General features: G+C 35.3%; 1 protein-coding gene across 9 annotated transcripts in view; it reads left to right on the top strand.

The window, feature by feature from the left end:
• The window catches only part of REPS1 (RALBP1 associated Eps domain containing 1), a 65,044-nt gene that overhangs the window by 26,599 nt on the left and 21,998 nt on the right, over nucleotides 1–16,447 (top strand). For 7 of the 9 annotated variants that reach the window (XR_011903093.1, XM_072332143.1, XM_072332139.1 and 4 more), the window contains exons 4-8: nucleotides 5,058–5,211; nucleotides 10,453–10,580; nucleotides 11,039–11,201; nucleotides 11,505–11,568; nucleotides 12,646–12,800. Coding sequence is in view for 7 of the 9 variants with exons in the window: in XM_072332143.1 (XP_072188244.1) it covers nucleotides 5,058–5,211; nucleotides 10,453–10,580; nucleotides 11,039–11,201; nucleotides 11,505–11,568; nucleotides 12,646–12,800 (664 nt within the window). In the remaining 2 variants the exon portion in view is untranslated. The remainder of the gene's footprint in view (nucleotides 1–5,057; nucleotides 5,212–10,452; nucleotides 10,581–11,038; nucleotides 11,202–11,504; nucleotides 11,569–12,645; nucleotides 12,801–16,447) is intronic. The other 2 variants (XR_011903094.1, XM_072332141.1) reach the window with 1 other exon arrangement.

Raw genomic sequence — 16,447 nt, 5'->3', positions numbered from 1 at the left:
CAAATGAGATCTCACCAGTATTAAGTATTATTTCATAAATTACTTCCTACATCTGATGAGTTTCTCACCTCATACATCTTTGCAGCTGTAGAAAAAGCAGATCTGTCATATTTGACATAATAGCGGTCTGACAGTTGAGCTATGCATCCAGTCTTCTACTTTCAATTGATTGCTTCTCATTATTCACTATTAATTTCTGCTCTTTAAGAAACTGTTTCGTGCTTGAAATTTTGAAAGTGTAGTTACCTCTGTCCTCAAAATAGTCTATTCTTATAATGCCTTCTTCACATTTCCTGTCAAAATTCATTAGTATACTACTTAGTGGGTATAAGCATTTACCTGTGTTATCAAGTTAGGTCACTCCCCAGAACAGTCTTTCAGCAGCCCTATTAGAAAATTCACTTCAGTCATATGGTTCTCACGCTAATGTGTTTCATTCTGCAGCCATTTCTTTTGCGACTTAGATTCTTGTATTAAACACCAGATTGTTGGAATTATCTTGTATGGCACCACAACAAAGTATACCGATGTCCAGGATAAATTCAGCACAATTCTTTGTCTCAAAAATTTTGAAGAAACTTGAGTAAAATTTCTGGTGCTGTGATTTATCTCCTCCATGTATCTCTGGGTTTTTAGTTGCCTTCTTCAAAACTAAAACTTTTCAGACTTTTGAGGTCCAACAAGTTTTCAGTTGGCTGAACCACACATTCCAATCTAAAAAATGTATAGCGCTTCTCGTAGAGAAGTTCACATGGAATCTTGAACTATTTTATTCTTCCATATGAGTACTAGTTGATTACAAAATCATGGGTTCTGCAATGCGATTACCATCTCTAGCATAATCTTTCTTCATAATGGATCTGTTCCCTGACTCTTATGCAGGCTGTGTGGTGTCAGGACCTGGACCACAGCACCCTTAGAGCTACCCTTCGGATACCATGTCTGGCTTCATTGTCTCTGGAATTCTCCTTAGGAGGCTTTCTTCTGGCCTGAGGTGTGAGATCCAGGAAAAGGTTTATAATCCCTTTTGACTCGTGTATGCTTGCAATTTCCTTTTGAGGCTGAGATCACTCCAGTGTTGGTTTAGTACAGTATTGTGTTGCTTTACACCAGTTTGACTTACATTCACCACAGTTCTTCTTTTGGAACCATATATTATAACACCTTTTTTTGATTAGCACCTTGCTTTTAGTTACTGCTCATCATTCCGAAAAGGTCCAAGTTCAAGTCTTTCATAGTGTTTAGTAATTCTAGTTTAACAAAAATCATGTTTGTTTGTTTTTTTTAACAACTTGGGTTACATTTATTTTAACGTAATTTTTAATTTTTTTAAGATGAATTACTTGATCTTTGCTTGTTAACTGTAACTTTTTTTTAATAATTAGTTATTAAGAATGTTGTTATTGGTTTGATTTAATGTTAAGATGTTGGTTAACTATTTATATCAACTTGTTTTATTTGCATCTCTTATCTCTTTCCTGCTATAATGTAGCAATTAATAAAATACTAGAAAGCAAAATGTTATAATTACTATTGATTTTATTAAGTTTTGTTTGGATAGAAATTAAATGTTGTTTTAAATGTTTTAATGGAATTGCTATGAAAGTGTTAAAACAGTTTATCAAAATAGGATTTTAATATTGGCTAATTTAATATTGGCTAATTTAATAAAGATTGACATCGACTACAGTATGCAGATGGGTAAAATTGCTGAAGTTACCGAAGAGATTAGGTGGGTAACTTCTGTTAAGCATAATGAAATTGAGCCACTGAGTTATCAGTGTCCTGAGTTACACATCTGTTGCAATTGATACATGTTAGGATTTGGAAGAGTGCTCCAGGTAGGTACTGTATCATAATGGTATTAAGAAAGTTTAGTCATGGATATTTCAGGCTTTTAAGATTAGTTTTCCTTTACTAATAGATTGGATGGATGAGAATGAGTGTACCATCTTCTCAACTGCAGCGTATGCTCTCATAAACTGCACATTTTGAGAGTTTGACTTTGTACTACATTTGAGGAAAGGAGGTTGTTCTAAAGAAGCCTGTTTACTAAAGCTGGAAGTCTGGTGCAGTATCAAAGCAGAAATTTTGTACAGCAAGCTGCATTTTCTTAGGCACAAGTGTATTAAAGTGCTAATTTGTATCAACTGCAAAGGCATGTATGTACCTAGTAGTACACACACACACACACATAAAAAAATGAGTGAATTAACCTGTATGTAGTTCATTTCAGTACATATTTTTTCCATGACTACCATTTCATCTGAGTTGATGGTTCTTGTGGTTCTACCTTCTCAGTCTTTCCTGGCCTGCATTTTCCTTCTTCACTCTTGCATCAAACCATCAGTATTTTGGCTAAGTCATTTATACATATAATAATTATATAATTAAAATAGATATTTTAAAAGTGTTCAGATGCCTTAGGCTTCTATTAGGCTAGCTCAATGATTGCAAGGAGTGGTGTTTGGGGGGGGCTGGGATTGCACAGGGATAAGATGTTGCCATAGTAATTACAGAATTGTAGGGGTTGGAAGGGACCTCCAGAGATCATTGAGTCCAACCCCTCTGCCAAAGCAGTTTCCTTACACCAGGTCACAGAGGTAGGCATCCAGGCGGGTCTTGAATATCTCCAGAGAAGGAGACTCCGCAAGCCCCCTGGGCAGCCTGTTCCAGTGCTCCGTCACCCTCACCGTAAAGAAGTTCTTGCGCATGTTTGTGTGGAACTTCCTATGTTCTAGATGTAACGTGTTAAATGGGTTGAACATGTTTTGGAAATGTCTCATAATGAAGCTGAAGATATGGCAAGTCCTTCCAGAAGCTTTTTGACATCAGATATATTTGCGTATTTTCTTCTGTTTAATAGTTTTGAAGTCCATGAGCTGAAGCTCCATATTAATTGTGGAAAATCTGTAGATGTTTATAATTCTGATGTTGACTGGAACATTGAGAACAAGGTTAACCATTATGCTTCTCTTACTCCTTGTGATCTGTTTATCTTCATTAGCTACTCTACAGAATTGCATGGAAAGCAAAGGTTTAGAAGAATAAGCTGAAGATCATATTTACGATAGCTTAAGCATTATGGCTGAATAGTGACAGCTGTCACGTTCCTTAGGGCAAGGCTGCTTCACGAGGGTGGTGTGTCTGAAGTAGGTGTTCACATCTAGTTAGTAGAAGTAGTGAGTGGGTTTTCTTTATGTAGGTTATTATGCATTTGTCTGCTTTGGTGTTTCTTCTGTGTCTTTTTGGACTGTCTAACTTTCTGGAATAAAAATGCCAGAGCAAATGAAAAATGTCTAGGGACAAGCATAGCAGTCCCTAGGTTTACTCATGCTCTTTAGTCTAAAAATTCAAATGTATGTCAAATCTTTTTTGATTTAAAAATGGCTTCTGTACCAATGGAAAGAATAAGCTTGGCATTATCATCAATGATGCATAATCATGGCTCTCCAGGAACCTACTGAACTGTTGCTCAGCTTCTCTCAGTCACTTGGTAACACTGTTTGCAAATATATGTGGGCATCGATTTAAATACTTTCAGTGAAATACTGGAAATGATGTGGCCTAAGAGCTTTAATTAAAGAAATCTGACTCAGTGGTCCTGATTTTCAGGAAATACTCAATTGCAGGATCAGCCATGCTGGCCACCTATCCTAGGGAAGACAGAAATCGGAGGAAAAGAAATGGGAGAGAGGTTACATCAACATGTTAGAAACTAGCCTGTCATCATGATCTTTAAACTGTGTTAAATGTGTGTAGTTTTAGTATATACCTTGCTTGGAGAAAAGCTAGTTTTATAGCACATTGACTTTTAGACGTTTATAGATGCAATGTTGTTGTTATAAGACAAATGGCCTTTGAAAATTTGGCAAAGTAAATCAGGTTTTGGGAATCATGTGGAAACCTACAGTCAATCTCTCTGTAGTACTTGATAGCATATTATCAGCTTTTAGGAAGCTATTTCCTGGTTATATTTATGTGGCTTTCAGTTTATTTATTTGGATAGCTGTCTTTGAAACTAATAGGAGTTACGTTATCGTATGTATTCACGTGTGTTAGTATATTGTTGAAAATATTTACAGTGTGTACCTTGTGGGTGAACTGGAAAGGTAAATAAAGGTTATATCACTTAATATAATCAGGCAAAAGAGTTCCAAACGTATATTTTTGTCTACTGCTGAAATAGATCTTGAGATTTTTAGCTTTCTTTCTGCTTCCCAGGAAATTCTGAGATGAATCTTGCCTTCTTGCTGTATTTGTTTTTACCTACCAATTTAACTTGAGAAGTATAGAAAGTAATTTTTAATTAGTTTGCTATAAGTACTTCACTTTGTTAAATTTACTTCTTTCATAATTTCCTTCCATGTGGAATTATCTGGTAATTTGAATGACTAATAAGAACTGATACACATATGACTATTTTTCTGTGTGTTCAGGGGTGAGATAGAACAATACAGTATTAAAGAAAATCTTAAGCTGTAAAATTAGGACAAAACTACCTTCTAACCTGTATAACAAAGAAATATATCACAAATGGCGTAATTATTTGGAAAAAATATATTTTTGCACATTTAAAAATAATGTCTGCCATGTTTTTCAGTGTTTAATTCTTATTTCTTTTTTAAAAGAAGATAATCTGGATTATGAATCACTTGATGTCGGTTAGATATGATCATTGCTCGTACAATAAATAACTTTCTTTTGAGATCTGGGTTCAAATGTAACTTCTATCACAAGTGAAAATGAGTCTTATTGAATAAGTTTCCTTTGAAACTAAGTCAGTTAACTTGGCACTGCTGTTGTCCTGAGAATGCCTGCTTAAGAATGTGGTAGATTCAGTTGTGTGTTTTTTTGTTTGTTTTTTTCTAGATGAATGTGTCTGGTGCTACTCATGCTGTACCTGACATCTGTTCCTTCATAAGTGCTAAGGTTTTTCCTTATCCAAGTATATTTTAACTATAATTATGGTTGTTTCTAGAAATTATGGCTATAAATAGGCTTTTATATATTTAGTTAAACAGTACAAAACTTTAAAAGTTCCTTTGTTTTATTAGGAGTCCACATCTCCAGTTGTTTCACCACAGCAATCCCCACCAACTTCTCCACACACATGGAGGAAGCACAACCGCCATCCCAGCGGAGGGAATAATGAACGACCTCTTGCTGGACCTGGGCCTTTTTGGGCTCCATTTAGTGAAGCACAACCAGGTATAAATGTCTTCTGTCATGCTTTGACCGTAACCCAAAGTTGTGAAATTTTTAAAAATATTAAATAACTGAATTTAAGATGGTGTATTTCTGTTTCCCAATTCTGGAAACTTGGTTGTAGATTCAAATCTTCATGCTAGTGTCAGCATTGTGGAATCTGTGGCCTTATGTATGTTATCTATGGTAGATCTGGTTTTCAGTGTGGTACAGGAAATGCTTAGCTTGGAGGGAGGGAAGAGTATTGAAGTGAAAAGTTGTAATATGAAGCTGATGTCCTATTGACAGTAACAGCCAGCACACCCAGAGATACAGGGAGCACAAAGCAAGGAAGCAGATAATGTGTTATTTAAATTATGTTTCTGATGGATCAGATGACTTGTTGGAATAACTAATTCTGTTTTTCTTTTTTCTTTAAAGTTTATATAAACGTAGCTGAAGCTACTGTATCTCAAATGTATCAAAGTAAAATCATTTGTTTTCTCTGTAGGTTAATCTTTTTTGTTCTGTTCATTTAACGTGAAGACTTCACTACTGTGTCACTGTTTTGTGGCAAAGTTTTCTCCCTTAGAATCTTAAATATGAAGAATTTCTATTTCTTTTTCTGTTAATCTGCTCAATTTAATACACTTGGGAATAGTGGAGTAATAGTAACTAATGTGACATATTTATGAGTATCAAAAATGAAGCATTTTATAAACTAATTTCAGATTGAGGTGTGGTTTGTTGGTTTCAACTTTGGGATTTCCAAGATGGTCATACAGTATATCCCACTTTCATGGTTATAAGCATTCAGAGATGACCAGGTATTCTGTTATAATTGGTTGAATAAAGAAACGAAATGTATCTTCACTGGCATTTAGAAATTAAATAGGTTTTATGCACGGGTTGGTGTCACTTTTTTGAATATTGTTTTCAAGTATATGCTAGTCAATTTAGAATCAAAAATAAATATTATTAGTTTGCTCATTGCACATGCAAGCACTTCTAAGGCCTTTGTCCAACTGTTTAAACATGCTGTTAGTGATTTTTCAGCATTCAGTTTCTTGATTGCGTTTTATTTTTTTCTTTTGCAAAGTTCAGTTGATCTGGTTTCATTGCAAAGTGAAATAGAAGTTTCTCTGTTAGTGTTTTTCTCATATGCACAATGAAGAACTACTAAAAGGCATAGAAACTACTCCTACCATTGAAGTGTTCAGTATTGCCCTTCAAAAGTAAAGTTGTAATACCATGTTAATATTTCATTTTGGCTGTGCTTTCCCCGTGATGTCTGTTCAATAATATTTTCAGAAGTCTAAAAATATCATGCTGATTTAGCTCAACATACTTGAGTTTTATATTCCACAGTTAAACATATCTGTTTAAAGTAATGTGGAGATACTGGAAAAGAATGATTGTTTGTTCTGCCAATGCTAAAAGTGGACTAGATTTACATATTTAATAAAAATTGGCATCCTTGTTCAATGGATGATTCTTTTGCACTGTATTTTGTTGAATTTCAGCTGTTGTGGCAGTACTTCATTCTTTTTCCCCCTTTTCTTTAGCCTACATTTTAAAGAGATGTTTTTGTAGAAAAAACAGCTCTTATGACTTTAAGGTGCAGAATGAGATTGTTGGTTACCTACCTTAAAATCAGTTCTGCAAACTCATTTTTATTTTGAAACAAGATGCTTTTGAGTAATCAGATAATTTGTAGGTAAAGTTACCTTATTCCACTAGGACTTAAAGCAGGACTATCTCATTTCACTTGTGATCCAAGAAACATAAGAACCCAGGTCTCTCTGCTGAGAATAATGATAGATTACAGAGGTCCCATCTCAAAGCATGGGATTCTCAAGTGTGAGCATGATTTGGTTAGATCTAATTTATACATAGCATGAAATGAACTTCATGGTTAGGTCTCATCTTTGTTAGTCAATTCTATTTAAACCCAAGTCTCCCAGGTCTTCCAATTGTTTAATTTGCATTTAAGGTTAAGCTGTTAAAAATCACGTTATGTCTTGGTTCTAACTTGTCTCTGATCTGTCTGGTTCTTCTCCTAGATTAGTTTTCATGGAACAATGAAGTGGATAACTGAACTCCTCATATTGTAAAATGTTGTGGATTAATCTTGGTAGATGGCTAAGCACCTTAACACCTTTACACATTCACTCAGTGGGGTGAGGAAGAGGAGAGGAAGAGGAGAGGAAGAGTAAACCCCCCCCCCCAAAAAAAAAAAAACCAAAAAAAACAACTCCAAAACAACCTTATGGTTCAAGGGGGAAAAAAAAGTTTAATAAGTGAAAGAAGTGGAAGAGAAATTATTCAAAGACAGTCATCAGACAGGCCAAAATTCCCAAGCAAAAGATGACTGATCCTAAACTCCCAGTCCTTTTTAATGTTTTATTGCTAAGCATGATGCTACGTGGTATAGAATATCTCTGATTAGTCTGAGTTGTCTGTCTTGTGTCCCCTCCCAGTCTTTGACACACACCCCAGTCTGTTCAATGAGGGGAGCAATGTAAGAAACAGAAGGCTTGAGGCCATGCAGATACTGTTCACCTGTAGCTAAAATATTGGTGCGTTAATCAATGTTGTTCTAGATGCAAATTTAGAGCACATCACCATATGAGTTGCTATGAAGAAAATGAACTCAATTCCAAGCACATCCAATACATAACAGAACAGAGTTAACCTCCTGTTTCTGGAGTTACAGAAGAGGAAAAACATTCCAGTTTCAGTATCTAGAAGGGAGCTGACCATGAGAGACTTGGGAGAAAGAATCCTTTCTCCTGGCTTAACTTCAAGTGATTGTTGAGTGGCATATCAGAATAGGGGCTTGAAATTATTCTAAGTTTCGTCATTTTGTAGTTTGTTTGGACTGGAAGCAGAGTGGAGCATTTATGTTTGTAGTTTATGTTTGTAGTATGATTTTAAACTAGCCAAAAAGATCAGGTCTTCTGTTCAGTCACGGAGCCTCTAGCAGATTTCTTTAGTGTTACCTTTAAGTTTTATTTCAATATCTTGAACTTGTATGAGAATTTGCATCTTCAAGCTATGCTGATTTGTGTTCCTTGTTGGGGGCAGTTCTGGTACAACTCATGCAATCAGCAGCCTAGAAACTTCATGGGCAGAAATGGAGAACGTCTATTGCATTAACAGTTCATTTCTCTCTTTAGAGTCTTATGATTCTTACACTACTTGCAAGGCGCTGAATGGTCCTCAGTCTCTTACTTAATGCTTCAGTAATTACTGATACTTGGCCTTGTTTAAGCCCCTGTTACATAGACATGGTTATAAAGTGAGGGAAGAGCTCTAAGCCATTTTATTATTGTACTTGTATTGGTTTTATTCCATCACAAATGAGTGGTAAGGAGAGCTCTTGGTAGTTCACATGATTGCTTGAAAAATGAGTTTTTATAAGGTAAACTCATAGTTTATTTAAAAGCACAAGCAGCTTGTTGTTTAGATAGACCGCTTATGTTTGTAGTTTAAAGTGGATGGGTAACTTTTATCCCACAGGAAATCAGATAATCTTCCAGAATTTAAAAGTGTGGTGGTATTCAAGCTACAGCTGAAGAATAAAGAGCAGCCACAAGAATTCAAGTTATGTCTTTATAGTAAACATGGTGCATTGGACTTCTTCAGCTAGTCCTAATCTGATATCTGATAGTCAGTTTTAGGCATGCTCTCTATTCAAAGTGCTTTTGATGGTGTTCTCTGATAAAAGCACACAGGTTTTTTAAGTGATTGGCTTACAACTCGTAAGTGCTGACTGTTCTGAGTCTTTTCTGTGACTGTCTTCTTTCACCTCTACCTCAATGTTCCCAATCTGGTTTTTCTAGTTTGAGAAGAAATTGGGGCATGATTATGTCTAACTCAAATGTGAAATAGACGTAGTTTTGATGATTGAGAATTGAGTTATTGGCTGTTGTTATTTCATGACTGTGTGTACATTTAGGTGTCCACGGTTACTAGTAGTCTTTTTTGTGCGTGTGTTCTTCAGCCTTCCCATCCTATGTCCTAAAAATCTACATAACAAGAACAGTAAAACAAGTGTCCTTGGAATGACTGAAGAGGAAGGAGAAAGGAAATAGCTCTTGTAGTATGTGTGAAGTACTTCAGAGTTATGACAATTTGGTACTACTGGTATCTCAGTTGCTATGCTAGTATTACCATGGAGAAAGTACTGTGCAAATGGGGGTACAGACTGAACTGTACTAAAGCTGTTTGAATTAATCAAGACAGGAGTAAAAAACAAAAACAACAACAACATCAACAAAAAAAAACCAAACGATTTGGTGGTAATAATTTCAGTGGCTGAGGGGCAGAGGAGCAAAGCTGTTTTATCACAAGTAAACTTGGAGTGTAGCATTTTCACAGGAGAAATGGGAGAGACCTGATTGATTCTCACCGTCTGCTTGCTCTGTGAGAAGTGAGAGAGAAGTGGAAAGAAACTCCAAAGCTTTTTTGCATGCTTCTTTGTGAAGTTTATTGTTAGACTGGCTGCAGAAAAATTCCAAGGCAAAAAGAAATGTCAGTCTTATTACTTCTGTTCTCAGGAGTTTTGGTTACAAATCAAGTTTTGTTAGGGAACAAAAGGAGTAGTTAACAGTGGCTTTATATTCTAATAAAGGTAATTCTAAGAGGATGGGATTACTTTATTATTTTGATGATATTCATGAATAATATAATCTTTCAGTTTTGTATAATCAATTTATCACTTCTAAAACCTTCTCTATCTTTCTCCTACTAGAAATCTCTTTTATAAGAGAAAAATACACATCAGGTGTCAGCAGTCTATTTGGGTGCCTTTTATTATTATTGGACTGTATTTAGGCAACTGAAAAACATGCACATACACATGCAAAAAGTTGCATTCTGAAATCTTATGCCACTTTTGAATAACTGTTGGTACAGAAACTTATTTCAATGAGGAGAAAGCACTGAGTATTATTTAAGATGCATCAAATGCATTCAAATTTTGCTCATTTGCAAAAAGCTCATTCCTCGCTTCCGTCTTTTTAGTACAGATTTAATTTGGCCAAATATAGAACTCTAAAGGAGTTGTCAGGAGGTCAACAGTGTCAGCTTGATGCAATACGGTTTCAGTTTTCTTTACCTTTTTATAAGCGTGTGTGTCTTCCTGATGGGAACCTGTGTTTCACAGATGGAATCTTTTGGGCTGCTTTCTGTATCTGTAGTTCTTAGTCAGTTTTCCAGGTTTTTGTTTTTTGAAAAAAGAAATGTTTCTTCTACTTTCAGGCTCATCTACTTCTAGTGATCCCATATGGTCTGGTCATTCACCACCACCTCACCAAGAAAACTGGGTCAGTTTTGCTGATACCCCACCAACCAGTGCTCTTTTAGCCATGCATCCTGCTTCTGTCCAGGTGTGACACTTTATTGGTATTTAATTTGCGTCATTCAGATGGTTGCAATCTTTTTTTTTTTTTAATATATGTATATTTTTCACTGCAGATGTTTACTGTGTAGCTGTGCTGTAGTCTGTTCGATGCTATTTACCCAACAGATACTTCATACAAGTGATGTAGTTGCAAGTTACTAATTTTTAAAAATGCCGACAATTATGAAATATTTGTGCTTAGCTTCTTTTTGTATGTGCCGTGTTGGTTTTCTTTGCTTACATACCTGCAATCATTCCTACCCATTTGTATCCATGTGCAAAAATACCCTGTCATTGTCCTGTAGATGCACTCTGCTGATATTTTCTTGTAGTTTTTAAACTACTGTGAGATTTAACTATGCTTTACTTTTTGAAGGCAAGAAGTTGAGAATTCGTGAGAGCACTTTAGGTAGATAATACTGAGGAAAAAATATTTCATTTCAGGACCAGACAACAGTACGAACTGTAGCATCAGCTACAACAACAAATGAAATTCGTAGGCAATCAAGTAGTTATGATGACCCCTGGAAAATAACTGATGAACAAAGGCAGTATTATGTTAATCAGTTTAAAACCATTCAACCTGATCTAAATGGATTTATACCAGGTAAGTTTCTCTTTAAAAAAACATATAATTGTGGGTGCAGCAGTTCTGGTACAAAGACTTTGCCGGGTACTTAGGTTTGCATAACATTTCAAAGAAAGTACTGCATATTAGTGATAACATTCTGGTAAATTGCAGTGTAATTCAAGAAAGGACTTGAAGCTGCTTTTTACTTCATCTCTAGAAATTAGTGCCATTTTTCCCTAAACCTTTGCTAAATAGCTTACATCATTTACCATAAATCTGTAAGTCTTCTGGTTATTTTAATTGGTTTGAGCATTAAAAACTGTTGTTGTAATTTTTCAGGATCTGCAGCTAAAGAATTTTTCACTAAGTCGAAACTACCTATTCTTGAACTTTCCCACATTTGGTAAGTGTGGTGTGTTTTGGGATAGCTGTTTTGAAAGATTACAGCTATCTGGTGTTACCTAACCATCTCCTTACTAGAAAGGTCTTAAGTAAAGTTTCACTACTGTAATGTGTTCCTTTCTATTCACATTTATGCCAATATTTTAGTGGTTTTCGATGGGTCTAGGCTGGTGCTTTAAGCAGCATTTTGAGCTTTTTAAAGAGATATAAACACTTCATAGTAAGAAGTACTTGGTTTGAAATTTTATATTTTTAAAGATACATTTAAATATAAATTATTAACTCCTTATTCCTATGTTTATTTGAGTATCAGCAAGGTAGTTTAAATAAAACATACATATGCAAATATTTTGAAATGCATTGAGTGTAAATTCATGGTAAATTGAGCTTTGGTATGGTATAGATCATAGAATTGTAGAGTGAATTGGATTGGAAGGGTCCTTTAAGATCATCTTGTTCCAGCCCTTTGCTATAGGCAGACACCTCCCTCTAGACCAGGTTGCTCAGAGCCCCGCCTTCAGAGTGGGGGCATCCACAGCCTCGCTGGGTAACTTGTTCCAGTGTCGTTGTCCCCTTCCCCCCCCCCCCCCCCCCCAGTAAAGAATTTCTTCCTAATATCTAGTCTAAATCTACCCTCTTCCAGTATAAAGTCATTTCCCCTTGTCCTGTTGCTACATGCCCTTAATAAAAGCCCCCCTTCAGCTTTCCTGTAGGCCCCTTTCAGGTACTGATCTTTTCTTTCATTCTGTTCTGGAATTTATAGTGCATCCTTGCATGCTAACTTTAATTGACTAAGCTTAAAAGATATGGTCTTTCATCAGGGCAGTGATTTCTAATTCAGATTTTTTCCCATTTTATTGAAAATAAATCGTGCTGGGTTTAGATCTGAACTTCTAAGAAATACTGATAGTAAAAGCTTTGGAGCTACTCTTTGGAGAATAAGGCATGTAGGGTTAATATGGAGTGCTCAGTAGGCAAAAGTGAACTATAGGCTTCATTCTTTCTTCGTCCAAGTATCACAACAGAAACACATTTGGCAGTAAGTTTGGTTTCATTCATATTAAGTTTTCCTTTTTAGGGAACTTTCGGATTTTGATAAAGATGGTGCACTGACGTTGGATGAGTTCTGTGCTGCGTTTCATCTAGTAGTTGCTAGGAAGAATGGATATGATTTGCCAGAAAAGCTACCCGAAAGCTTAATGCCCAAACTGATTGATTTGGAAGACTCAACAGGTAAGATAAGTTTCCTGAAAGTACTTTAAAATGTTCTAAGACATAATGTCAGAGGTAGGACGAGAGCACATGTAAAAGTGCCATTTAAAAGTGGGATGGTTTTGACCATCTTTCATTTTTTATCTTAAAACAGATAAAGGAAGCAGAATACCTATAATTTGCCTCGTAAATGCTATATTTGCAATGAACACTGATTTTTTGTGGAACTCAAAATAAATTAACTTGTACTGAAATTAACTTGAAATACAAATGATTTCTGAAAATTCCATTGTTATCATTCTTGAAGATGTTGAGTCATTCAATTCTTATTAGTTAATAAAACTTGAAGCCTTTTTACTTTACCGTCTCTTACCAGCTTATGTTTAGAGGACGTGTATTTTTGGGCGCCATTTGTTATTGATGTATTCTCTATGCTATATTTCTCAAAAAAGCAGAATTTAATGACTAGGGAAAAAAAACATTAAGCAATCTTGGCTCTGGAAGGTGTACAAGTATTGTGGCTTTCTAGCGCTTTATCTTCTTACTAAATATTTTAACAGGGAGGAGTCCCTTCCTACTGTGTGTAGGATGTCAGAGACTTTCACTTGGCTATTAGTGAGGAGCTCTTAAACTAGATACTTTAGCACTGCTTTAATAATTAAACCAATGTTTTTTCACTCAGCTCCTCAGCCTTTCAGCAGCAGCCAGCATCAACTGTAGTGTTTTCAGTATGAGTAGGCACATTACTATGGCAAAGACATTTAAGAAGTATCCACAGTTATCTAAAAGCTAGCCACTCTCATGTTATGTCAAGGTGATTACCAAGCAACTTCTTGTCAGGAAATGGAGTAACAAAACAACCATAGTCATGAAAATGTCTACATCCATACCTGGTTTTCTACTGCTTTGATTGGCATAGACAGTGTTGAGGATTTTGTCATATAACTGAAGTTCTTTGAAAGTTTTATAAAGGGGACATTAAACTAAAAAGTGTCATGCATATGTTTTTATTTCATGGGCAGATGTGATAAAATTTCAGGAAGTACAGAGTAGTCTTTAAGTGTGAAGAAAAACTACTTCTAAAAGTACTGAATGTTTTTCCCTCTTATCTTAAAGGAATTTTGCTTTGTTCTGATGAAGACTGAAAGATTATTATGCTGTGTATGTTATGCTTAAAAAGTAAAAATACAGAAATATAACCGATACTTGATTCTGCTGATGTTGTTAAAGGCATTGGTGAGAAATAACTTGCAAACTTTTTGTGTTTTATGCAATTAATTTATTTCTTTTCTTTATTTGGGCCTCTAGTTTTGGAAACAGTTTATCTTCTTTAGTACCTGACATGGATTTGTCACCAGAACATGTACATTGAATTAAATATATAAGGGGAAGTTACTGATTTGGCTGTAACTTTGCTTGTAATTACAACAGTCCAAATTCCAATTTTACTATTTTAATCTGTAGTTATAAGTTACTAATAGGCCTAAGTGCGGGTTACTGTGTATGTCAGGCTGTCTGCTCAACATGAGCATCTGCAATGGAGGTATCATTGTGCATATCATACTATAAGACTGCTTTTAGAAGGTCAATTACTTGATTTGTTTTCTTTATTTTGACAGAAGTTTAAACTTTTTCAGAGCATAAACAATACTCTTATTTACTTCTGTCCTTTTTTTTTGTTAGAAACTCTTTCATTAATCGCTTCAATTCTGTGCTCAAAATGCTGTCTCCTTTCTGTTTTGATTTTGAACCAGTGGCCAAGGGAAAGAGAAGTAACAGTGCTCTAAAACTGTCCTGTTTGGACTGGCACTGAAGACTCTTGCCACATATTCTGGTAGCCGTTCTCACTTGTATGAATCTGTGACCAAGCACAGGTGTCTCAAATCCATTAGTATGTTGGACTTGTCTGACATGTGCTTTTCTGACCAGAGATGCATTTTTCTCACGTGACATAGAGCTGTTATGCAATATTACATTTGTCTGCACCCCTACAGAATTTTAAAAGAACAATTTTCCAATGAGGTGATTATATTTGTGCTGATCTGGGGAAATAAATGAAACATTAGGTTCTTAAAACACTGTAGTAATTCCACAATAGATTTAAATGGGGTTAATATTTTGAATTGGATCATATTCTTCAAAGAAATCTCTGGATTGTAGCAGTTCCACTTAAGATTTGACGTTGTGGTATGGTATTTCTAAGTAGGTTATGTCTGCTTTTCAGAACAAGTCAAATGTCTGTGTGAAAACAACCTGTAGAAGGAAACTGCACTGAACTAGGATAATGAAGTCGGTTGTACAGATACTTCTCTCCAAGTCCTTAAACATGTATTTTATGTGTTAATAGCACCAGTCTTGATGAAATGTGATATCTGCAGCTGAAGTGAACTCTACTGTGAGTTCTGTTCTGAAAATTAAAGTTAATGTTTTCCAGTTAACTCAGTTTTATTGAAGTTTATAAAAATGAACAGTTCGTTACAAAATTTACAGGTTTTTGCTTTCCTGTAAATTTGTGGTGTCTTTTTTTTCTCTTCAGTCTGCTCTAACAATGAGATTTCTTCCTAAGGAAAAACTGATTTTCCTTCAATTGTATTTGATATTTTCCTCATTAACAGAAAACAACCCTTTTTTTGCAAGAATACCTAATTTCTCCAGGATATTTTTCTTAAGGTTAAAAATAATTTCATAATTATATCATACCTAATAAAAAAAGGTTTGTTTTCCTTATTTATTATAGAAAATGAGCTTAAGAAAAAAAACTGTATATAGATTAATTTGATGCTTCTGGATTATCGTTCATAAGGAATCTCTACCTTGAATAAATTGTAAAGCAATTTTTCTTGAAGGACAGTAGTACAAGATGTTGGGTAGGACTGGGTGTAATCTTGGAAACGTTGAGTCTCAACCTTATGCCTTGCTATTTACAGAAAGTTTATGAGACCTTTGAAGATTCAGCAGGTTACTAATTTCTGTGTTGTTGTTGTTGGTTTTGCTTTTGTTTTAAGTATCAGTAACACTTCAGCTTCCAACGGCCTCAAAATGGGAGAACTTTTTTCTCTTACATATATTCTTTGTAGGCTGTGCCTGCTGTTTTCCCCAGCAGCACTTGGAAGACAATAGGCTGTTGTTGGTTTTTGAAGATGCAGTTGATTTTCACTGATTTCTTTCGTATAGTATATTACATCATTCAGGGTTGTAATTATTTGGTCTACAGATATTCTGTTAGTATATCTAGGTACTTATCAGCTATTTTTTTCACCTATTCCTGTTACAGTTTCTATTTGTAATCTGAACTTCAGTTTTTGAGGTTACCAAGACATTGCAGTTTGTATTGTGAGATGTAGCAAATCAGTTGACCCTGTAAGCAGCATTTCATTGTCATGCAGAATTTTTAATCTGATATTTACCATTAGGTTACCCAGTTCTCTTGTGGTTAGAATAAATGTGTGTTGCACTGTGAAAATCTGTGCAACTCTGAAGAGGGGAGGCTTTCTGGAAGGAATTCTATTTGCTGAAAGCCCAGGGAGAACTGGAATTAGAATAACAGCGTACACTTGCAAGGTAACAGCTGCTAAGCTGGTTCAGTTTGCAAAATGCTGTGAAAGAAGACACTAAGATTCTCAATATAAGGGTAGCGTCTTTAACTTAAATCATTTTGTTTTGTCTCC

The sequence above is a fragment of the Excalfactoria chinensis genome, chromosome 3, assembly GCF_039878825.1.
Source record: "Excalfactoria chinensis isolate bCotChi1 chromosome 3, bCotChi1.hap2, whole genome shotgun sequence".
Lineage (NCBI taxonomy): Eukaryota > Metazoa > Chordata > Aves > Galliformes > Phasianidae > Excalfactoria > Excalfactoria chinensis.
Note: the sequence above shows the minus strand (reverse complement) of the source record. Positions and strands in the feature narration are given on the sequence as shown.